Source organism: Lissotriton vulgaris, chromosome 11, assembly GCF_964263255.1.
Source record: "Lissotriton vulgaris chromosome 11, aLisVul1.2, whole genome shotgun sequence".
Lineage (NCBI taxonomy): Eukaryota > Metazoa > Chordata > Amphibia > Caudata > Salamandridae > Lissotriton > Lissotriton vulgaris.
The window spans coordinates 3,380,674-3,405,560 of NC_141699.1; the positions used below are offsets into that span (position 1 = coordinate 3,380,674).

At 49.1% G+C, this 24,887-nt stretch overlaps 1 protein-coding gene and 1 pseudogene across 2 annotated transcripts in view; both read right to left on the reverse strand.

Annotated features, from left to right (window-relative positions):
* Nucleotides 1-338: 338 nt before the first annotated feature.
* LOC147678867 (uncharacterized) lies at nucleotides 339-2,075 on the reverse strand (annotated as a pseudogene).
* Nucleotides 2,076-19,328: 17,253 nt separating this feature from the next.
* LOC147678868 (catechol O-methyltransferase-like) overlaps nucleotides 19,329-24,887 on the reverse strand; it is a 185,616-nt gene continuing 180,057 nt past the window's right edge. For both annotated transcript variants that reach the window (XM_086942626.1, XM_086942625.1), the window contains one exon: nucleotides 19,329-23,144. In XM_086942626.1, coding sequence (XP_086798752.1) covers nucleotides 22,965-23,144 — 180 coding nt within the window. In that variant the 3' untranslated portion in view covers nucleotides 19,329-22,964. The remainder of the gene's footprint in view (nucleotides 23,145-24,887) is intronic.

Here is a 24,887-nt window from a genome sequence, read left to right on the forward strand (position 1 = left end):
TTTACAAGGGTGAAACACATAGAAGTTACTATCTGCCATTCTGGAACACCTTCCTGCACATAAACAATCTTTCCCTCAAGGCAGACACCCTTGTACTATGGTGCAAGGGCACCTGCGTTGGCGCTAGGCAGCAAGATTTATCGCCAGCGCTAGGGGAAATGCAGGCGTGCGCTGCATTTTAGTGAATACAGATCATCCCTGCCTTTTCGGAATAGCGGAGCGTGGCATTAGCAATGTTTGCTTAACGCCATTCCCTCATAAATATGTCCCAAACTTGGGGGGCGGAGCTTGCCGGCACTGATGGCGGATGCGTAATTCCCGAGCTCTGTGCCGCCGCCTTAATAATCCATTAGCAATCCTACATCAGCTGTCTTTTTCACAGCAGGAAAGCACCAGCTGGCACTAGCCACACTCCGGTGTGCAGCGGGGGCCGAATTGAAGACCCTGGGGGCGTTTAACATCGCCGAAGTCCAATCCGAAAGTCTCTGCAGTACGACTCTTCCTATGATTTTAACCATGGAGTCTATTAAGGAAATAGGCCTATAAAATTTTGGGCTACTTTTGTCCCCTTTCTTAAAGACCGGGACAATCGTAGAGACCCCCCATGATTGTGGACAACCATATTTTGCTGCAGCATTAAAAACGGACTCTAAAATAGTTTCATAAAAACTTGGCTCAGATTTAAATAGATCAGGAGGAATCCCATCAGGGCCAGGAGCTTTCCCAGCTGTTAGTCCCTCAATACCCTCGATAACCTCACCCCTAGAAAAACGAATCAGCTGACCATTAACACTCGGAGCGGAAATAGGCCTTTCATCCACCGGGCTACAATAGAATTGCTTAAAGTGTGGTTCCCACTCTTCTTTCGATATGTAGCATTCCAGGCCATCACCCGGTACCTGGACCAGGAAAGGTTTCTTCATTATCGGCCAGAATCTAGAGCTACACCGCAAAATGGAAGGGTCAAGAATCTCTCTCCATGCCTCCTCTCTTAGGAATTCCTTGTGTTTGGTAATAGTGGATTTATAGTATTTACGACACAGTTGAACTGTCTCCTTTATTCTCGGTTTAGCTGCTAGTGCCAAACTTAAATTTCTGGCTGCTTTAGAGCAATCTCAATTAAACCACTTTGGTCCCACAGATTCAAATTTCTTTGCTGGGACAGACTATAACTGTGTTACCTTGGCCGACGAACTTTGGAAGGCTTCAAGAACCTTCCTCGGTTGTGGGGCTTCTTGTGTACATGCCAGGATGGTTTTATTATGTTTATACAACAAATCTAGGGTAACTTTAGACCATTTAAGACGACGTCTCCCATCAGTTGTGCTTACCCTACCTGAGATGAGATTTGGGCCAGCATTAGCTATCCAGGGACCCCTCAAGTGAACAGTGAGTGGATTATGATCACTGAATTCACTATGTTCAATGGCAAAGGAATCCACAAAGGACTGCATTGGGGATGTTATTAGTACATAATCAATAAAAGTTCCCCTACCATGCCCCTTAAAAGATGGAATCTCAAAGCACTTTGTAGGGTCCGTCAATGCCATGGTCGGTGTTAGATCTAAGTCATTAAGAAGATCGTTAAAAAGTTCCCCCTCTGTCGTATGTTCCAAATGCATACCCTCTAAGCGCGGACAATGCAAATCCGAGATACTTTTCAGAAGAAGATCCCCACAAGGATGAACATTAAAATCACCCAATATCATAAGGTTGTGGATACAATCCCTCATTGAATTTCTAATAAAAACATTCAGCGCGGATATCTCACTATTAACTGAGCAGAGATTGACAGCACTATAAAAATTGACCAAACCAGACATACAGTTTTCTCCCGTTAAAATTAGACCGATAATACCAGAATTGTTTGTAATAGCTCTGCGAATTTTACACGATAACGCAGCAGAGATGAACGTGACCATTCCCCACTTTGCTCTTCCCCTAGTTGTTGCTATTGCAGGAACATAAAATGCTTTGTAACCTTCCAAAAAATGGTTACATTCAACTGACCAAGTCTCCTGCAAACAGATAACTTGAAACTGCTTGATGTACATAATCCAATTACAATCCTCCATCTTGGCACCCAATCCTGCAATGTTCCAAGAAATTACATTATTTCCACTTAATTTTGCCCGTGTGCTTTCCTCAAGTCCCATTTCATCCAATGTCTCTGTTACTTGTCCATCAGATTCCTCACGTCAATCGCACGCCTCCAGGCCTGAGAGTGAATCAAATCTGTTCTGCGTTACAACATTGAACCCATTCATACCATGACTATCAACATTGTACCGATATGCTGCTTCAGGGACCGGAGGCTGGGAAGGGATAAATGGACCAGTTTCCCCGCGTTTAGGAGGGGCTTTAATTAGATGGGTATAAAAGTACCCAAGGGGACGTACACACACACTGTTCACATTGTAAACTAAAGAGGCTGCTCTTAATAGAACTGTAGCCACGTGTTGGTGTTTGAAATTAACTACAATACAGTCCCCACTAGATGTTTTTGTAGACGGGCCAATCCAGTTAACCCTTCGAGTTGACAAAATTTGGTCAGAGTATGCAATTGGGAAGCCACATTTATTGTTCAACCATGATACTGTTTTATTTTTTAATGAATCATGGGATTCCTCGTGTGGCTGAGCTAAATAAGGATCAATGGGCGGAACATTTGTTAAAACAGCCACATAAGGTGCACAATCAGGAGGAAGGTTAATGTAGCGACTTTTCTTTACTTGTCTAATATTTGGGTTACCCTCAGGAACTACTATAGGCTGGGTATTCCGACCGATTGAGAGTGTAGAACCAGATGTTGCGGATTCAGTTACAGCCATTTTCTGACTATTCTGCTGTGAAGGCATTCTACAAGTGCCCTGCCCATCTCTATTATGACCCTTATCCACAGTCTTAGGTTTTACGGCTGAGGTAGAAGATAGGTGTGCTGTTATCAATACACCTAATCTATTAACTTCTAGGGCCACACTATCCAATTTAGCTGTCAGGGGTTTCATTAACTCTTCAATCTTTGCCTCTAGTTTTTCTTCAAGGGTACTAATCAATAGAGCAAATTGCTCCAGATTAATGTTTGTGGCCGCTACATTATTCCCCACATGTAATTCAGATTCTCTGGCAGGGCTATTTGGCGCTAGTTGCACTATATCTGCTCTTTTCTTTCCATGCTTCCCCCCGCGTTTAGTCAGTGGCTTCCTACATGATCTCAATGGTCTAGGAGAAGGGGAGGGCAAAGGCTGCTCAGTAGTTGCCTCAGTAGATATGTGGGATACATTTTCCTCGAAATCAACATGAACCTGCGCTTCAACAGCCATGACCGACCTATTGCTCACTTCAGGTACATCATCTATGGCTAAGTCTACAGCTAGGGACGGCATAACATCATCATCTGGCACCCGGTTACTCCCACGACCTAATGAGGCCCTACATTCACTGTTAATTTGAGTTACCTTTTTTACCAGATAATTATCCATAGTACCTAATCCAGGTGCAGACCTAGCTTTATTTACTTTGGACATTGTCCAAATATAGGACAAGACAACAAGCTTCAAATGCACTTTAACCGTTAACAAGTGAAATACAATTAAAGTCTCACTTGAGTAAACAAGTCCTTGAATGCAGGCCCAAAGTCCGTGGCCCAGCCCGACCTCCTCTGGCCTCTGAGGGCCTAAGAGGGCCCGCCCTTTGCCCGGGCTTAGCCGTGCGCCGCCCGCGCGCGTCCTGCGGGGCGGGAAAAGGAAGTTACCTTTAAGGATATTACGATATGGGGGCGGAGCTTCGGTAGCGGTGTTGGCCCTGCGGTCTCCTGGGCCTCAGAGTCCTGCAAAAGTTTGTTTAACTGCCCCCAAACGTTGCGCCTAACCACAGAGGCGAAGCGTCTCCCGCGAAGCGGGAGGCGCAAGTAGTTTTTAAAGCCCTGGTGAGAGGGGGGCGGAGCTTCGGTAGCGGTGTTGGCCCTGTGGTCTCCTGGGCCTCAGAGTCCTGCAAAAGTTCGTTTAACTGCCCCCAAACGTTGCGCCTAACCACAGAGGCAAAGCGTCTCCCGCGAAGCGGGAGGCGCAAGTAGTTTAAAGCCCCGGTGAGAGAGGGGGCGGAGCTTCGGTAGCAGTGTTGGCCCTGCGGTCTCCTGGGCCTCAGAATCCTGCGAAAGTTCGTTTAACTGCCCCCAAACGTTGCTCCTAACCACAGAGGCGAAGCGTCTCCCGCGAAGCGGGAGGCGCAAGTAGTTTTAAAAGCCAAAGTGCAGGAGGAGCGCAGGCATTTCGCCCCATACAAGAAACCGCTTCGTGATCTTGGGCTCGATTATGCCATGCTGTACCCTGCAAAACTGAGAATTAACCGGCAAGGTCACTCCCATATTTTCATGGACCCTAAAGCTCTGCAGCAGGCCCTGAAGGTGTGGTCCAAAGAACATCGTCAGGACACCGGCAGCCAGGCGGAAGGCGAGGGGAATCTGAGTCAGCTCGACGAACAGGACTGACATGGCCCGACAACGAACTAGTTGCTCAAGATGGGCTTACCTACCTCGATCACCAGAACTGTGTCAGGCCCGGGACTGGAATTGAAGCTGGCACTCTCTATACTCCCGGGCTGGGGGTGGACAGAATAACTCTGATCGAGAACAGGTTAACGGTTTGAACCGATTGTAGGTGAGATTATTCAGTTACACACGTTATGTATGAATCCAGCCTATTGGGTTTATAGCTAATAGGTTTATTGAGATTGTGTTTAGTGCAAGAGGTATGTGTAGGGGCGGCTGCTCGTAATGTACACTCCTGGCCTGCGCGGACCACAGGTTAATTGGTGCTAGACTGTTTCTGTTAGCCGAAGCAAAGATGCTAGGCGGTGGTCTACGGGCCGGGTCTCAGGCTAGTACCGTACTCAGTTAACTTACTGACTGCCTGGCTACCTTGGCCCCGCGCTGTATGCACCTTTAGCCCCTTCGGGGGATTTCTAGTTAGCTAACAGGGTCGGGAGGGGGGAGGAAGGGGTTCTACCATGCAAGGCCATGTTGGGGTTGGTCTGCTGTGGGTGGGGGGTAGAGAGATTTTGGGGAGGGAATGTTTAGTTAATAATGGGGGAGTGTCCTATCTGACTTCTGACACAATGCACATATTAGGCACATGCGTGATGTTCGCACTTGGGGCGTCCTGCAATCTTTTGGAATGGCTGACTTGACTACTGAGATTGACACTCTGCATGTTCCCAGACTCAAGGCACTCAAATGGAATGTCCGTGGCCTAAATGACCACCGAAAAGTCAGAAAAGTTATCAGTTACCTACAGCATCAGCACATAGATATAGCTCTAATTCAGGAGCCCCATCTCCCTATGAACAGCAAGATGCTGCGTTGTAGAGTCTTAGAGGGCAATATTACCGCAGCTGGCTTCACTTCGCACACCAGGGGTGTATTAACCTGGGTAAATCCGAAATCTAAGCTTACGTTACAAACCCTAGTAGCAGATACAGAGGGTAGATTTGTCATATCTAAGTGCACTGGACCAGGTCTGGAATTAGTAGTTATGTTTTTTTTTTAATTTTTAAAACCTTTATTTTCAAATAGTGCACACAGCTATTCAGCCTTACATCCCGGAGGCTAGGCAGCAACTCAAAAAGCAATAAATCAAAGTGCAAGAAGCAAGGTACCAGAACGTGTGAAGGTTATGATTTTCCATTTTTTATATTTTATGAAGAAGGAACAAGTACAGAAAGAGGCGCCAAAACAAGCGCTAAGAAAGAAGGCAATTAAACCATTATGTAGTGGGGCCTAATCAGGGAGTCGGCTAGGCACAATGATAACAGTTAGATTCAGAACAATATGGACACATAGAACCACGGGGGGAAGGAAACACAGGATAGTAGTGATACAAAATCGTCAGTTGGAGTTATAGGCTATGGGGTCAGGTGTTCTTCCAGTGGGGCGGATTCCGGTGGTATGCAGATGTCACCCCTATACTCGTTCCAAGCCCCCCACACCTTCTGCCATTTTTTGGGTTTACCCCTGGCTACATACACAGTCTTTTCTCGGAACATACACCAATCCATGTTGGCCTTCCACTGTACCACTACGGGGCTGTTGTCGCTCCCCACATTTGTGCAATGTCCCGCTTTGCGACCATATTCCCAATGGTAACCCACTGGGTTTGTACAGTGTTGTAATCTGTCGGACCCCAGATATTTAAGAGGCATCTCCGGGCCTCCGCGTGTACTTCCACCCCGGTCACCTCACTCATGATCATGTGCACCCGCCTCCAGTAGGAAGCTATCACACTGCACTCCCAAATGATATGCATGAAGGTGGCGAGAGCGCCACAGCCACGCCGACAGAGGACGTCAACCGAATGTCCCATGTGTATTAATCTGGGGCCAGTGACGTAGACTCTGTGCAGGATCTTCAATTGCACCAATCGAAGCCGGGCGGGGATAGCGACCTCCTTGGGGGATGACACTGCGCATTGCCAGTCCTCGATCTCTATCCCGTCCCGTACCCATTGATCTCTCACCCCCAGGAGAAGGTCCGTGCGAATATTAATCAGTTTTTTATACGTCAGGGAAATAGCGCTGTCCGGCATGTGGCCGTCCAGTACCCGGTCTTCCAGGGGAGAACTTTCGGGAATTGCCTCGCCCTCCGGCATGGCGGACAGGAGTGCATGTCGCAGCTGAGCGTACCGAAAATATTCCGTTCCACCCAGCTGGAACTCCGTCTGTAGTTGGGCAAAAGACTTCACCTCCCCTCGCAACATCATGTCTTCCACCCTAGAGATCCCGATCATGTCCCACTTATCGATCCCCTTAGTGTGCCACAATTTACCCAAAATCTCGGAGTCGTAAAGTGGAGTAGCCATTGTAAGCTTGCCTTTCCACCCCTGTGCCTTTGTGATCGTCCTCCAGATGTGCACAGCGGTTTTCGTTGGCCCAGACATCCGCCTATCAAGAGATCTCGTATACAGCGCCCTATGGTATTTCCCGCCATCCAGGAGCCACCGATCCATGGCGTAACCTGGACTATCCGCCGGGCCGTAAAGACCGTGATTAATGGCCGCCAACTGAGAGGCCCAGTAGTATCTCCGCACGTCGGGCAATGTTATGCCCCCATCATACCATGGGAGCGTGAGCTTCGTGATAGCAATGCGTGGCCGGCCATCCCAGAGCAGGGCACGTTGCAAGCTCTCGATTTCCCCAAAGTATCTGTCCGGGACGGATCTTGAGTATTTTGCAGGGCATACAGGAACCTGGGCAGGGACATCATCTTAAATAACGCCGCGCGCCCAAGCAGGGAGAGAGGAAGTTTACGCCACCCCTCTACATCACGTCGGAGACGAATAAGAGGGGGAAGCAAATTGTTCTCGTAGCGTGCCTTGGGGTCAGTTGAGATATAAATCCCCAGGTATTTAAATCCCTGTCTCGCCACCTGTATGCCACAGTCCCTCGGAAGACGAGGTGTCCCCCCTCTCAGAACGTATAAATGCGACTTCGACCAATTAATGACCAGGCCAGAGTGCTGGCCAAAGAGTCGAAGCACGTCACATGCTACGATGAGAGATTTACAAGGGGAGGTAAGATACAGAAGGATGTCATCTGCATATAATGATACTCGGTCCTCGAATCCAGGGGACCAGCGAATGCCATGTATGTCAGGGTGGTGCCGTATCCAGGCTGCCAATGGTTCGAGTGCCAGTGCAAACAAAAGGGGCGACAGAGGACAGCCCTGCCTAGTGCCCCTCTGAAGAGCAAAGGACGCGGAAACTCGACCATTGACCGTCACGTTGGCCAGCGGGCTGGCATACAGAAGTTTAACCCACCCTACGAATTCCGGACCGAAGCCGAGCTTCGCCAACACTGCCCACAGGTAGTTCCATTCGAGGGAGTCAAACGCCATCGTGGCATCCAATGACGCCAGAACAGCTGGCTCCCTGAGTGTGTGGGCCCTAGCCAGGGCTCCGTGGAGTCTCCGAAGGTTAAGGGCAGTGTTGCGATGTGGAATAAAGCCCGACTGGTCCGGGTGCACTAAGTCGCCGATTGCGCCAATCAAACGATTGGCCAGCAATTTGGCAAGAATCTTAGGCTCTGCATTCAACAGAGAGATGGGACAATACGACCGGCACAAATCTCTTGGTTTCCCTTCCTTATGGATAACCACAATGGGGGCCAGCCTCTGGTCGCGGGGAAGCATGCCCGTCTCTCGCGCCTCCAGGAACATGTTCCGTAGGGGTGGAGAATTGACATCAGGCTTGATTTTATACAGTTCCACTGGAATACCATTGGGGCCGGGCGCCTTACCAGGTCTGAGGGAACGAATGGCAAGGGCTATCTCGTCCGCAGTGATGTCCCTATCCAAGTCGTCACGGTCCGTTTCCGACAGGCATGGGAGATCTAGGTCCGCCAAAAGTGCACAGGATTCGGTCTCAGACCGGTCCGAGACCGAAGTGTAAATGCCCTGAAAGTAGTCAGAGAACGACTCAACTATTGCCCTCGGATAAGTGACAAGCAGGCCATCGTCCCCCAACACCTCCGGAACCACGCGACCAGCTCTCTTTCCTCTTGTCAAGCCAAGCAAGGAGCGTGCCCGCCTTGTCTCCGACATCATAAATTCTACCCTGTTGTTCCCTATCCATGACTTTAGCAGCATCGGAGACAATATCGCGATATTCTGTTTGCTTAAGCGAGAGGGTGTAGAGCAACTCAGGCGTCGGGCCCGCTTCCAATTGGGAGTCCAGCTCCATAATCTCTGCTTCGATGCGCAACATGTCGGCATCTCTGTGTCTGCGGACGTCCGCTATGAGGGTGCGAGCCTCACCTCGCAGAACCGTCTTGAACGCCTCCCATAAAGTGGCGGCAGATGCGACCGACCCAGTATTCTCAGAAAAATAGAGCTCAATAGCTCTGGCCAGGAGTCCGCGCGTCTTCGGGTTTCTAAAATACCACGGGTTAACTACTACAGGCCGCTCGGTAACCACAATATCGAATTTGAAAGACACCCAGACCGGGGAATGGTCCGAGATGCCCCTTGCCAGCATGCGGGCCGCGGAAATTGCCGGCGCATGGGCCGCCAAGGCCAGGACATAATCTATTCTAGAGAGGCTACCGTGCGCCCCGGAATGAAATGAGTATTGACTCTGGGTGGGATGCATAAGTCTCCAGCAGTTAATCAGTCCCATGGTGTCAAGGAAATCGGGCAACCAGGATTGTGAACTACGGAGATCTCTGGGCGGATGTCTGTCCAAGGTCCCCGAGCAGACTGAGTTGAAATCACCACCCACAATAAGCAACCCCTCGGGTAGGCTCAAAATGGCGCCTCCAAGGTCCTGAAAAGTGTTGTTTTGTAGCCCCGGGGGAACATAAACTGAAACCAGAGTCAGGGACCGCCCCTCCCATCTTCCCGTGACAGCAGCGTACCGCCCCCTCTCATCCACAACACTGGAGTCAATCTCAAATGGGAGAGACGTGCGCATCATAATCCCTGCCCCCCGGGACCCCGAGGAGAACCCTGAATGTGCCACCATTTTGAAACCCTTCCTGGTAAGCGCTCGACACGTATTTCCCACCAAGTGCGTCTCCTGTAACAAAATAACATCAGGCATACATCTCTTAAACAATTGCAAAACCACCCCTCTCTTGATGCGATCACCCAAGCCGTTAACATTCCAACACAGAACTTTTAATTTCCTACCCCCCATCGTCAAACCTCGGGCCTCCGCCAACCCCAGTAGGCCTCATAGATACAGTGAAAGAATTAGAGAATTCGTTGCATTGCCTTAGAGAAAGAGAGAAGAAACAAAGAAAGCAAACAAAACCAACCCTCGCACCACCCCCCACCCTACACCAGACTAAATAGCCCCCCCAACCAGCAGTGTGCCTGTCGCCCCATTAACTAAACTACAAGAAGACCCTAGAGGAGAAAGGGGATCACGTAGTCCCCCCCGCCACCCTCCATGTTAAGAAGAAGGATATTCACAATAAAGTGCAACAGTATGGCTTGTAGGTCATAGTCAACAGGAACACCGACCGACAAAGTTAGTGAAATGAGTTCTACTTCTGACGATCAGGGCCTCCCGAGGCGCCCTCCGAGTGTTCCTCCTGTTCCTCGCGTCTGTGCGGCAAGGTGTCAAGCCAGTCGCTCACAACTTCAGGCATGTCGAAAAATACAGCACGACCATCGTGTTCAATACGCAGTCTAGCGGGGAACATCATCGAGTACTTCATCCCCAAGTCTCTGAGACGCCGCTTCACTCCCGCAAAACTTTGACGCTGTCTTTGAACCGCCCTAGTAAAGTCCGGGTAAAAGTTGACATCCGCGTTCTGGAACTTGAGGGGCCCATGCCGTCTCGAGGCCTGTAGGATCACATCCTGATCTCTGAAGTTGAACAGGCGGCCTATGATGGGTCGTGGCGTGGCGCCCGACTTGGGCGGTCCACCCGGCATTCTGTGGGCCCGCTCAACTGAAAAGAAATGGCTGAGGCCCGCAGGGGCCAGATGAGTCTTTATCAGTTCCTCGACGAAGAGATCGGTGGCCGAGTCCTCTGCATCCTCCGGAACCCCAATAATTTGGACGTTCTGCCGCCTGGCACGTCCCTCAAAGTCTTCCAACCGCCTCGAAAAAAGATTGTTGACAGACCTCAGGTTCCGGACCTCCGTCTGCAGGTCCGAGACATCAGTCGTGAGGCTAGCAGTTTTGATGTCTAGTGATTTCACTCTGTCATTGGTCTTGCCGAGGTCGGCCCTGATCAGGTTGAGATCGATCGCCAAGGTATCAACTTTGTGCGTCAGGACCTCGTGTTGCTTGTGCATCTCCGGTCTGAAGCCAGCTATAGCCCCCGTGATGTCCCGGAGTGTCGGCTCTGACTCGTCCGGCGAACCCGCACGTAGAGTGTCTTTTGAATGGGCGGCCACGGTCGGCGAGGTCCTTTGTTGGGCATAGCGGTCAATCTTGTTTGTCTGGGGTTGGACCGTCTTCCTACTGACCCGGTTCACCGTTCTGTCTGGGTCGCCCTTGCCCGCCATGTTGGAGCCGGGGATTGAACAAAGGGTGGCACACCGAAACCCCTACGAGTACTCAAGCAGGTGTGGAGCGAAGCAGCCGCAGATGTTCATTCAGCGAAAGGCCACTTCGCAACTTCGCTTACTCCGCCGGCTGGCGCAGGAGTCACTCACTCGGCATATCGATCATGCGCTTCGATGTCGCTGCCGTCGGCCATCACCGAGACAATGGTTCGTCCCTGGCACGAATCTTCAGCACGACGTATCTTCGTCTCTAAGTGTCGGATTTTGAATCGGACAGCAGATCCCGTCTCCACGACCATTCACCAACAAGAATCCACCACCGTGGAACAGGATTTCGATCAGGATTTATGCGGAGGGTCGGAGGGTCTCCGGAGCTCCGAGCTTACGCGGCCATCTTGCTTGCCCGCGAAGCTCCTCCGGAATTAGTAGTTATTAACACATAAGGCCCTAACTATGACTCACCTGAATTCTATCAGACCCTCGCTGCCAAGGCCAAACAATATGACCCAAACTGCCTTTTGTGGGGGGGGAGATCTCCATCTCATCCTGAACCCTGTGCTGGATAGGTCAGCTGGCCCTTATCGTAGACCCCGGCTGCCGCATTGGAGTTGCAGAGTGTGATAATTAACCCTGGGCGAAGAACTACGCTCCGTTCGCGGAGTTTGCGGAGTTTCGGCCGCTCCGCGGAGAACGCGAAGTTGTCGAATACTCCGCAAACTGCTGCGTAGCGTAGTTCTCGCGCGCTCAATAGCATTTTCGCGTGCGCGAGGATGCTTGTCGGTAAGATCGAGTTGCCGAACACGCAGAAACTGCAATCTGGCACAGAATAACTCGCGAACACGTTAGTAGTGACCGGAAATAAGGGGACGCGAGCGGGGGGGACAAACCTCATGGGTAACTTCGCGCGCTACACATCCCGAGCATGCAGGCAATCAATCAATCAGGATATTTGTATAGCGCGCTACTCACCCAGAGGGTCTCAAGGCGCTTGGGGGAGGGGGGTCCGCTACTGCTCGAACAGCCATGTCTTGAGTTGCTTCCTGAAGCAGAGGTGGTCTTGGGTCAGGCGGAGGTGGATGGGGAGGGAGTTCCAAGTCTTGGCTGCCAGGTAGGAGAAGGATCTTCCTCCCATGGTGGATCTTTGGATGCGTGGCACGGCGGCGAGGGTGTGGCTGGTCGATCGTAGCTGGCGGGTGGGAGTGTAGAAGGTCAGGCGGTTGTTGAGGTACCTGGGGCCCAGGTCGTGGAGGGCCTTGTGTGCGTGGGTGAGGAGTTGGAACGTGATTCTCTTGCTGACGGGGAGCCAGTGAAGGTCTCTCAGGTGTCCGGAGATGTGGCTGTGTCGGGGGATGTCCAAGATGAGTCGTGCGGATGCGTTCTGGATGTGTTAGAGTCTTTTCTGGAGTTTGGCTGTGGTTCCGGTATAGAGGGTGTTTCCGTAGTCCAGTCGGCTGGTGACGAGTGCCTGTGTGACCGTCTTCCTGGTTTCGGTGGCGAGCCATCGGAAGATCTTTCGGAGCATGCGTAGGATGTTGAAGCATGATGATGAGACGGCGTTGACTTGTCTGGTCATCGAGAGGGAGGAGTCCAGGATGAAGCCCAGGTTGCGTGCGTGGTCCGTTGGTTTGGGTGCGCTGCCCAGGGCAGGGGGCCACCAGGAGTCGTCCCAGGCGGAGGGTGATGATCCAAGGATGAGGACTTCCGTCTTGTCTGAGTTCAGTTTCAGGCGGCTGTTCCTCATCCACTCGACTACGTCTTTCATCCCTTCGTGTAGGTTGGTTCTGGCGGTTCCTGGGTCGTTGGTGAGGGAGAGGATCAGCTGGGTGTCGTCGGCGTAGGAGATGATGTTGAGGTTGTGTTGGCGTACGATGGCTGCGAGGGGGCTCATGTAGACGTTGAAGAGGGTGGGGCTGAGTGATGATCCTTGTGGTACGCCGCATATGACTTCGGTGGCCTTGGATCTGTACGGGGGAGGCGGACTCTCTGGGTTCTTCCGGTGAGGAACGAGATGATCCACTCCAGTGCCTTCTCTTGGATTCCGATGTTGCTGAGGCGCTGCACTAGGGTGCGGTGGCAGACCGTATCGAATGCTGCGGAGAGGTCCAGGAGGATGAGGGCCGCTGTTTCCCAGTTGTCGAGCAGGGCTCGGATGTCATCAGTGGCTGCGATGAGGGCGGTCTCGGTGCTGTGGTTGGCGCGGAAGCCGGACTGCGAGTGGTCGAGGCTGGTTGGGCGAGGGCAATTGGTGATCCACTGTGTGAGGTTGTTGGCTGCTTGGTTGGGGTCCGTTGAGCTGGCGGGAGGGTTCTGGCTCAGTGAAGTGGTGAGCTGGTCGGTGGTGATCTTGTTCCAGTTCCTGCGGGGAACCTGTTGCGGGTGGTGGTGAGTCGTGGTCTTTCTGAAGCTGAAGTGGACGCAGCTGTGGTCTGTCCAGTGGAGTCCGGTGGAGTGGCTGAAGGAGATGTACTTGCTGGAGGAGAAGACTGGGTCAAGCGTGTGTCTGGCGTAGTGGGTGGGGGTGTTCACCAGTTGCATGAGTCCGAGGTTGGCGAGGTTGTCCAGCAGGGTGGTGGTGGTGTTGTCGTTCTCCAGGTGGAAGTTGAGGTCCCCTAGGAGGATGTAGTCAGCGGAGGCGAGGGCGTGCGGGCTGATGAAGTCTGCGATGTCTTCGCTGAATTGTGTGCGAGGTCCTGGGGGTCTGTAGATGAGGGTGCCTCTGAGTGTGGTCTTGGGGTCGGTGTGTATCTGGAAGTGAAGATGTTAAGCGGCTGTGAGGGTGTCGTCTGAGTTGGTCATGATGCGGATGGTGTTCTTGTGGACGATGGCGATGCCTCCGCCTGTCTCGTTGACGCGGTCTCTCCGGGTGATCTTTTATCCATCCGGGATGGCGACGGCGATGTCGGGCGCTGAGGAGGCATTCATCCATGTTTCCGTGAGGAAGGCGACGTCTGGAGATGTGGTGTCGAGCAGGTTCCAGAGTTCCACGGCGCTCCCGAAGACAAAAAATGGCTCGCGAACGGGTCAAGCAAGCTACTACGCATGCTCGCGGAGCTATGCGTAGTTCGCGGAGTGCAAGTGCATCTTCGCGTAGCTCCGCGGAGTGCGGCTACGCGAACTACGCCCAGGCTTAGTGATAATGTGTTTGGGCTTGGAGGACGTGTGGCGTTCCCGAAATCCACAACAGGGGGGCTACACACACTACTCCGCTTACCATGACATCCACACCAGGATAGAATACTGGCTTTCTCCCTCCTCCAGGTTATGTAAAATTAGGGACTGCAGAGTACTACCTAGGACCCTGTCAGACCACTTGCCGGTGCTTTTGGAGAAACGTATCCCGGGAAAGGCTATAACGCCATTCACATGGCGATTTCCACCATACTCCCTATTGGACCCGGTGTTCAGAGGAGAACTGGCTGGCGCAATAGACTTATTATTTGAAGCTAATGTGGGCTCTGTGGACAGTTTCCAAGTGGTGTGGGAGGCATTCAAAGTATATATCAGGGGCTTAGCAATGTCAAAACATTCTGGGATACTTAAGTCCATTAGACAGAGACTAGCCGACCTTGAGGGACAGCTGGCTGACTTGGAGGGCAGACAGAGCAGACTAGCGGATAGTTCGATAGGCGATGAAATTAAGACGCTACTCACTGAATATCATGAGGAGGCAGACAGGGAAAATAGGCACATGGGGAAATATGCCGCAGCTAGGGTGTACGGAGAGGGAAAAAGACCTAGTGCAGTTTTGGCCAGGATATTGGGAGGGAAGAGAGGGCGACAACATATCACCAAGGTGAAGTCCACAGACGGAGAGGTGCTCACTGACGAAACTGACATAGCGAACGTATTTAAGGCCTAATATGCTGAACTGTACACATCAAAGAGTGGGGACTTAGAGGATGACATAAATGACTACCTCGGCCACATTGAAATTCCCACACTGACCAACACGCATAGGGAATTCCTTATGCTCCCTATAGAAAAAGACGAAATACTGGAGGCTTTGTCCAGTATGAAGTCAGGCAGCGCGCCGGGCTTCTACAAAGCTTTTAAAGACCAACTGCTCCCCCACCTATCGGCTCTCTTTGACGATATTTGCTTGGAGGGCAGCATGCCCCAATCCATGAGGGAGGCGCTCCTGGTCACTATACTGAAACCAGGCAAACCTCTGGATGAGTGTAGCTCATACAGGCCTCTATCTCTGCTGAATGTCGATGCTAAACTATTCGCTAAGGTATTGGCCACCCGACTGGTGCTCCTTGCACCAAAGCTGATAGCTCCAGAACAGGCCGGATTTATCCCTAGCAGGAACCTGGTATACAACATCCGGACGGTATTGGGCCCGATACAACATGTGCGACAGGAAGGCACTAGCAGTATTCCTTGATATGGAAAAGGCCTTAGACTCAGTAGAGTGGCCTTTTATGCGATCGGTGCTGCAACGTATGGGCCTAGGACAGCCTTTCCTGCAGATGGTAGGAGCACTATACAATCAGCCGCGGGCTAGGCTCCGAATGGGCGACCTGGTCACTGACTCCTTTCCCATCAGTAGAGGCACCAGGCAGGGGTGCCCTCTTTTGCCCCTTCTATATGCCCGGTGGCAGAACAACTGGCATGCGCCCTTCGCGAGTACCACAGGAACGAGGGCATGGGTTTTCCAGTATACAAGATTGTAGTGTCAATATACGCAGACGACACCCTACTGTACGTCTGAGACCCGGATAGTAACCTATCCTCGGTACTTAGAGAGGTGGTCCGATTTGGTGCGCTATCGGGCTTGAAGGTCAATTAGTCAAAGTCACTAGCCTTCCCCTTGACTCCTGTTACGCAGCACACAACTATGGAGTATCCACTACAGTGGACCACCGACACGGTCAGGTACTTGGGGGTCCAACTACACACCGATGCAGAGATCCTATTTAGAGCTAACTACGGCACTGCCTTTAGCAGACTGGAAGACGACATTGCGGCCTGGTGTAAGCTCCCACTCTCCCTAATGAGACGAATATCCATAATGAAAATGGTTGTGCTACCCAGATTTTTATTTCTATTTAGGACTATTCCCATAGTCCTCCCCAAATCTTTTTTCCTACGACTACAACAATTAATGATTAAACTAGCCTGGGCGGGTGGACAACCACGAGCCAAATGGATGCTACTCACGTTGCCCTACGCCATGGGGGGGCTTAGTGCTCCGGACCTAGAATTATATTACAGAGTGGCACAGGCTGCTCATCTGCACACCTGGATACATGGAGACCGCGACATTCCACATGTGCGCATGGAAACACTCTTCGCCAGCCGTCTCTCGCTTCCGCATACGATCTTCCAGCCGACAGATCATAGGACTGGAGTACTGGCCTCAATCACGGCCACAAACCACGCCTGGCACAGCCTTCTGCAGGCACAAGATGGCGCTCTGCTATACTCCACTGTGATGCCGGTGGACTGGGCCCAGTGGCTGCCCACTCTCCAGGAGAAAGGGGTGATTCTTGAATTGTAGAAACTGAACATCAAAGTCGCAGGCGACTTGTTCAGCGATGGGGTGGCCAAGACTTGGGAGCAGGTTGCGGGCGACTGCGAGGCGCCGCCGCTTCTGACACGTTTCTAGTTTCATAGAGTTCATTGCGCTTTATCCGACTTATTGGGTGTAGACATGGCGGAGCCTCCAGAAGTTCTGGAACTCACTTACGTCATCAAGGCCGATTCTCCCCAAAAACTATTGTCCAACCTGTACAAATTATCTCAGGCACACAAAGGGCACACATACACTAAGGCATGGCTGGCATGGCAGACTGACCTGCAAACTGTTCTTAATGACGATATGTGGCGATACTGCTGCACTAACACTAGGAAACTCTCCCTCAATGGCCGACATAGACTGGTACACTTTAAGTTCCTTAACACGGTATTCTACACTCCGGCTAGACTATGCAGGTATGGGCTATGAAATACTGTGAACTGTGAGAGGTGCCATGCCCCTGAAGCAGGCTTTCTACACCTCGCATGGCAATGCCCTGGTGTCTGGGGACTTCTGGGAAAATGTATTTGCCGATATTAGTAACATAGCAGAGATTGACCTCACGCCTGACCCCTTGGTAGCATTATTAGGATATACCAAAAAACTCCCTAGGGCGGCGCGGAGATTGGTGGACATGGGCCTGCTCATAGCCCGGAGGGTTGTTGCATGCTGTTGGATGAGAGCAGGGCCGGACTGGGAACCACAACCGGCCCTGGCAAAGTGCTCAGCCGGGCCCCCCCTCCCCACTCGGGGGGAGGGGGGGTGTTGGAGGTGCCGCCGAGCTTTTCGCGGTGGCCGGTTTTCGGCCGATTTTGGTACAGGGCTGATTTTCGGCCCTGTAACAAAAACGGCCCCCAGGGCCCCGAAACCGGCCCCCACCCATGTGGCGCACCGGGGGATTGCCTGGTGCCCGCTATGGCCAGTCTGGCCCTGGATGAGAGGCCCCATGCCTACACCCAAGCGTTGGGCGCATGATATATTGTATTGCTGCACGCAGTCGGAGAACTATAGTGAACTCCTGCCCCCCACTAGCAGACCTAAAAACTTCTGGGGGCTGTACCAGACATACCTGGCTAATAAAGGGGCCGCTCGCTCGGCAGAAGAGTCATAGGGTCACTGTGAATGTTCAGGGCGGAGGGCAACCTCTCGGGGACCCTGAGAAACGATCTTATCTTGATATCAAGTGCCCTGTCTATTTTCTCTTTTGATTGGGAAGAACTGTCTATTATGTTGATGCATACATTCGTATATATTTTCAAGCGCCGCCTGCCCAGCTATGGGTTGTTGGCTAAATGGCTGTGTATATACCTGAGTGAAGGAAGTTGCGCGATTGACAATACAGTGATGTGAACAAAGTCAGATTGGCGGGAAGGGGGACTTAGAATTGTAACTTCTATTTGTGCACGGTTATTCCCATGAAAACTTTAAAATAAAATGTTAAATATATATATATATATATATATATATATATATATATATATATATATATATATCCCAACTTTACAAAGCACAAATCTAGTTTTGTAAATAGCATATGCAAGGAAGCTTCCCATGGGATGACGGAATCAGACTGTCGCGCCCTGTCCACAGAATACTTAAACACAGGCGCCATGGGTAAATAGGATACATTAGATGAACAGGACACCACCAACCTGCAGGCCACGGTCAGTGCCCAACTGACCTGGAATATCCTTAGTGAACAACACTGACATGTCCACATTCAGCAGGAGAGGTCATGGTAGAGACACAAAGGAAAGACAGACACTTGGGTACAACGTCCACACGTGAAAGAATGATCTTAATGAATTGGAGGCTCAACCTCATTCATCAAGCATTGGTTTATCACCTGCAAGAAAGGCTTCTGTGGAACTTTGTATCCTTTATTATTACACATCACAATTGTGCATACACAGCAGGTTAATGTCTAAACATGTTGTTATCCACATAAATCTAAAACATGTAAAAACCACTACTCCCCAACCCTCTAGAGATGCCAGTTCGTGTTCTCCCACACAAGCTCATATGTACATTCACCTCCCCAGCAGACCTCCCCTCTATCTATGTACAATTGATATATGTTGACATCAGCCCCCAGGTTGAGTCCTTGTACCATCACCTTTTTTCGACTGAAGCTCATTACTTCAATATATTTAACTAATGTAGAAAGTCAAAGTGTGGCTCAATGGTTAGAAGAGGCAGACCATGAAGCAGAGGTCAGACCCGGGACCAGGGTTCAATTCCCGACGCGGCAGGGTCTTGAGCCCAAAATGTCCACGGACTCGATAATTCTCGCTTTGGTGCCTGCTCGAATCACGGGTTCACACTCTGCAACTCTGGGCAATAGCTTGCTTAATCTCCACTATGGCCCCCCGCGGCGGGATGCCTGGCTTTCACCTTGGGGGTGCCCAGTACGGGTTATCTCACAGGGAAAAACCAGGACGGGTTACCAAAGCAAGCGCTTAGAGACCGTTGGTGATAATGCGCTATATAAATATAAATTACAATTACAAAGTTGCATGTCTCACCCATACCAACACCAGGTGAGGGTACTTCCAAATGTTTCTGCTATTCTTCTTTCTCTTGATGATCCACCAGAGTGGGACTTTTCTTTTATACTGGCATCAGAGACAGACCTTGTATCAGAGACTGACCTTTCATCGGTGAGAGACTTTGTATTAGAGACAGGCCTTGCATCAGAATGAAATTTTGCCTTTGAACTGCAAAACAACAGTATGTTGCACAAGCAAAATACAAACGAGTACAAACTGCATTAAAAGATTTGATATGCCAAAATGTCTTAGATTTATTGAAATGTTTTATTTTCCAAAATGCGCGTTTTAACGCACCCGCGGCTCACATAGATACACATAGTCTATTTACAAAGTGCTTAATATTGTAGTATGGTAGCATCGAAACACTATAAGATGGTTTTATTAATATCATGACTATTTAAGCAACAGCTCAGACAACAAATACCAAAAGATGAATTTACATAAATGCAGTCCAACCAATGTGTGATTGGCCAAAGTTAAAGGCCTTCATCGAATTCAGACACTTGTTGGCAGTTCTGTGGCCAACACTTCCTTGCTTAATTCCCTTTACATATTTATTAGACTTTAAAAAAATTAGGGTGGTACATTTATTGCAATTGTGGCAGATAGGCAAAATGCTTTGTTATTTAGGCCAAACAATCTCCCAGTATGTAATATGGTGCAATCACATTATTGTGTAGTTAGACAAGTCCCAGGGGATAGAAGCAGGCTATGTGAGTTTGTTGAATAGATATTGTATAGGGTTTGTGTTTTATACTGCTAATTAAGAACTAAAAGTTTTAAATTTTTCAGTAATCACTATCTGTTGTCCTCTCCTGGAGAAGCAATAAACTCTATTGAGTTTTGAAAAGCAAACTTACAGCAGAACCCAATGGCCCTAGGGAACATTACCTATATTTCCACTAAGTTTTCACTGGGGACGCAGTCCACTTGGGTAATTTAAATGGATATCTCATGTGTGGCGCTCACTTGCAAAACACATCAGAGCTTTAAGATTGAAGATCACAGATTGCAATATATTGATCAAAGGATGCCTATCATTACTGCTAATAATTAGACGCGTCATTAGAGGAACATGATAACAAAGAAATCCTGGGTCTTAGTTTCAATCTGTTATTGGGACAATACACTTGGCCCATCTCTTGACAGTTTCTTTAACCCGCTGACCGCGGTGCGAATTCCGCCGCAGTGCGGGTGATTTATGACTGGGCGTGGTTCGGCGGCCCACGGCCATCCTCTACACACACCCACCATGACTTCGGCTGGCCGGGGGCCGTGCGGCGCACAGAAAGGGTTAAGGCCGTTCACAAACATTGGGACGCGTTATTTGGGAGTGTTAACTATGTAGATGTCAGAGAAAAACTGACAAATCTGTCCACAACCAGATAGTTTTAACTACAACCTGGGACACTGATTTTTGTACTTTTGTTGATAAATGGAATGTTGTGTTTTTATGGACTGTGGGCTTGATGTACCAAACACGTTTGTGGTGGTGTCATTAGTAAAATCACAAGGTGTGCTTTGTGATGTACTAAAGCCCCTTTACAAATGAGAAAGTCCTTTCCATCTCACAAAGGAGATTTTGCCACTGATTACGAATCACAATTGGGGAAGGACATGAAAGGAGCTTCCCTTATAATTGTGATCTGGAATGTCATGTATTAATGGTTTGCAACTGAAATTACATTCACAAACCACCCATTAGTTATCGACCCCTGAGTTGGGGTAACTGAAGTGCAAGGTCCCTTTTGTGTGCCGCGCTGGAGTCATTGGGGGGTAAGCAAACTCATGTTTGTTAACCTCTTCTATGCTCATGACGAGCTCAGCTCGTCATGAGGCACAGTGCAGCTGCACCCGTGACGAGCTGAGCTCGGCACGGCGGTTGGAACGTTCGCACGTAATATCCCCGCTGTGCTGAACATTCGAAAACGGATGTGGCTGTGACGAGCTCAGCTCGTCATGAGTGCAGCTCCGCTGTGCCTCATGACTGGCTGAGCTCGTCACCAGCACGGCGGCGCTGCGTGCAGTTCCCCTCACCCCGCACAGCGGGGGGAAAACACCACACAGCGAAGGGGTTAAAAGGTGCACCTGCTCTTTTAAGTGATACAGGCTACTTTATGGGTCTCGCATTTGCTAGAGTTTAAGCTATTGGCATTGTAAATGACAATGCCTTTTATTTATCTGTTTTGCTAATTAACACATAAATTAAAGGCATTGTCATTTACAATGCCAATAGCTCAAACTCTTGTAAATGCAAGACCTTTTTAACTTCAAAGCAGCCACATTGTCCCGGGCTGCTCAGAAAGTGAAAGCATGCATGGGGTGCTGTATGTTGGAAGAAAGCATGTTGTGCCTGCAGTAGGAGAAACTCAAAGAAAATAGTGCTTACAGACTAAAAAAGCGTACTGTGAAACAACCAAAGTAAAAGGGCCTGCCCTCATGGGAGGTTACAAATGAAGACAAGGAAGTACAAAGGAAGGACTAACAAGCCTATTAATGAACCAGAAGTCAGCATTTACGAAGGATAATGACACCAGCCAATGACAAATATGGACGGAGAGTGGGTGGGGCTTCTATTCCATACTCCAGTACAGCATGCCGCAGAGCATGCGCTGTCCAGGCTCGACCAAAAAAGGGGTTTCCATTTAGGAATGTAAATGTAGGTCTGGAGGTCTTCAGTCCCTTTCAGACCACCATTCCTATGTTCCTTCCTATTCAAAAGGGGTTACAAATAGCGACCTGCCTAGCTATTATGGATAAGTCGAGTGGCTTTACACACTCCTATGAATGCACAATATCTGATACAGCTTCCGTGTACAGAAGCTGCATCACAAAGTGCAAACCTGTTCGCAAATCAGTAGGTGGCCATTGACACATACAGGATTGCAAACAGATATTACTATGTTGGGTCATTTCTTCAGGAAATTCTGTAATTGACATTTATAAATGGACATTTTATAAAGGTTATGAGAAAATTAGATTTAAGGCTGCCACAACATTGTGAATGTGTTTATGTGAAAAACATATCCAATAGAAATGTTTGAACTTTGCACTAAATGTGGCTTAACGCTGAAATTTAAATAAGGCACCCTTTCATGCTGTACTTAGTGTGAAAGGGGAGGGCAATGGGTGTTGCAATGGGCGTTCCACCGCAACACTCATTGATTTTAATGCTGCCCCCTATTTACAAGGGGAGCGTAAATACGATGCATCACCAAAATTAAGACCAGGAAAAACTTGTTCTTTAACAGGCGAAAAAAGGAGAAATGCTTTATTTCTCGTTGTTTTTGCTGTTTCCATGTGGCTGCTTTGTGCAGCACACATAGAAACAGCAAATTGCAATTGATTGTTTATGTGCTGGAAAGTGACCCTTCCTGCACATAAACAATCCCAAAACATGACAGTTTGCAACTTCTATGTGTGCTGCATCAGGAGCACACATAGAAGTTTCAAACCACCATGACTGTTTATTTGCTGGAAGATCTCCCTGCACGTAAACAATAATTTCACCAACGCAGACACCCTTGCACTATGGTGCAAAGGAGCCTGCGTTGGCGGTAGGCAGCTGGACTCCACGCCAGCACTAGGGGAAACGCAGGGGTGTGCCGCATTCTTGGGAGTACGGCGCATCCCTGCATTTTCAGCATGGAGAAGCAATGTTTGCTTAATGCCACGCTCCGCCGTTCCCTTGTAAATATGCCCCTATTTGTCTACATGCATTATAACCATGATGATTCAAGAAAGCCTTGGAATGAAAGCATAAAAACCTCCCTGTGCTTTGGAGACTTAAATCAATCTCAGTCTCTCACAATAACAGACAGCCATGGATGACTGCACAGGCCTGACCTCCTGCAGCCAATCACTGTGGAGCAAAGGCCACGTCAGCCTCTGTAGACCGCCTTTTCCAGAGCATCTTCCTTCTTCGAGTACTGCAGATGTGTTGGGAAGTTTGTGCAGTCGTACCGCCCACTGTTCCGAACATACTCCAGGAATTCCGGGGCCCCAGGATACACAACATTATCTGCCAGCAGGACAGAGCCCTTCCTCAGCAAGCCACATTCCTGATAAAGAAGAAATGGGACAGTTACACCAGGCAGGATTGGAGTCCTTCCATTCTGTTGAGCATTTCAATAACTTGATGCACTGGTTGTGTGGAAACTATGGGTGAGGGGGAAAGACTCCCAAGTGGCTGGCTACCTTTCAAAAACCCTGACGCATCGCCCTCATGAGCTGTAAGAATTATACAGTGCACTAAATCCGGTCAAAGAGATTTTATTTAGCAATGATGGACATTAATAACATTTCATAGTATTTATAATGTACATTAATAATATGAAGCTTTGTGGAACATCAACTTGCTGAAATATGATGGAGTGAAATAAGTTGATGATGTTGGATAGAATATTTCTTTCATCTCAGTCCATGAGCATTATTTTTTTAATGTTTTTAACTGATTGCTTTAAAAACAGTTGTAGTGTAGGGTTTCATACGCAGGGAAGTAAGTAGTCAGGAAAGGAAGATCAGATAGCCAGACGAAGAATTAATCCAGTCCTTTCTTTAGATGAACCCACGACCAACCAAGTTGCCGTCCGCCTCCAGAGCAGCAGGCAACTGCCCGACTGGTCCGATCACGAGCCAGACCGTCACCCGGTCAGTAAGCGTTCCAAATAGCATGCATGGAACATTAAAACATTTAAAAAGAAACATCAGATACTGCATGAATACAAAATAAGAATAAATAACCATTGGAAAGTACAACCAATACTTTCTCATACCACAATGGTGGTGGCCAGGCTTCAATTGTGATGAAGGCTTGTGAGAGCTGAAACGCGTCGACTGAACCACATGTATAAAACATCACTGTTAGCAGCTGTTCGAGTGCTACCTTTTCATTTTACCAAGATGGTAAATAATCAACCTTTTATCATTTATTATTATCTAAACAGAAAAATCATTATCAAACATATATCTCTTATTGGAAGATGTATGTTGAGGGATAAGAAAATAATTTACGATGGGGACGAAAGAAATAAAAGAGACCATGGTGAAATGGGATCACATAGAGATGGGAAGACAGACAGAAGCAATGAAAGTAGAGGTAAAACATATATAAAGAAAAAAATCCAAAGAGAGATAACAAAGGGAATTGAAAGAGAATGTAATAAACTAGCAGGAAAGAATGAGGAGGAAATGGGACTGAAGGAGTGAGTGGTGAGTCAGAAGAGTAAAATCAACACAGCAGGATTCAGATGGTGTAAGAGGGTGATGGATATGGATATTGAGCGAAACACTGACTATGTAAGGAAAGGCTTAACCAGATGAGTAGAGAAACCGAAGATGAAAAGGAGACAGTGCTACATCTGTGAAGATTGTAAGTGAAAAGGAGAGGTGTGAGGGAGCTTAGAGTGGGATATATAGAAAATTAGAAGAGAGAGGGGTAAGTGGAAAAGGGGGACATATAAGAGTGGAAGGAGGAAATGTCAAGAACAATGAGATAATGAGAAAGGAAGTGGTGAGAGATACCAAAAGAGGTGGGGTAAGAGAATAAAAGAGGTGGGGGCTGAGATAAATGTAAGATGATTAGCAAGGGTTAGATTTAGAGAATCTTAATGGTCAAAAATACAGATGGGAAAGAATTGAGGGTATTGGAAGATATACAGATGAGAGAAACATGGGGGAGAATGAAGGAGGTGGTGAACGACAGGCGGAGGAGCGAATCGAAGCTGCATTATACACAGGTGAGAGTAGAACAGAGATAGAGTGAGAGAATGAGAGCAATAGGTTTGGGGGTAAGAGGCAACCTG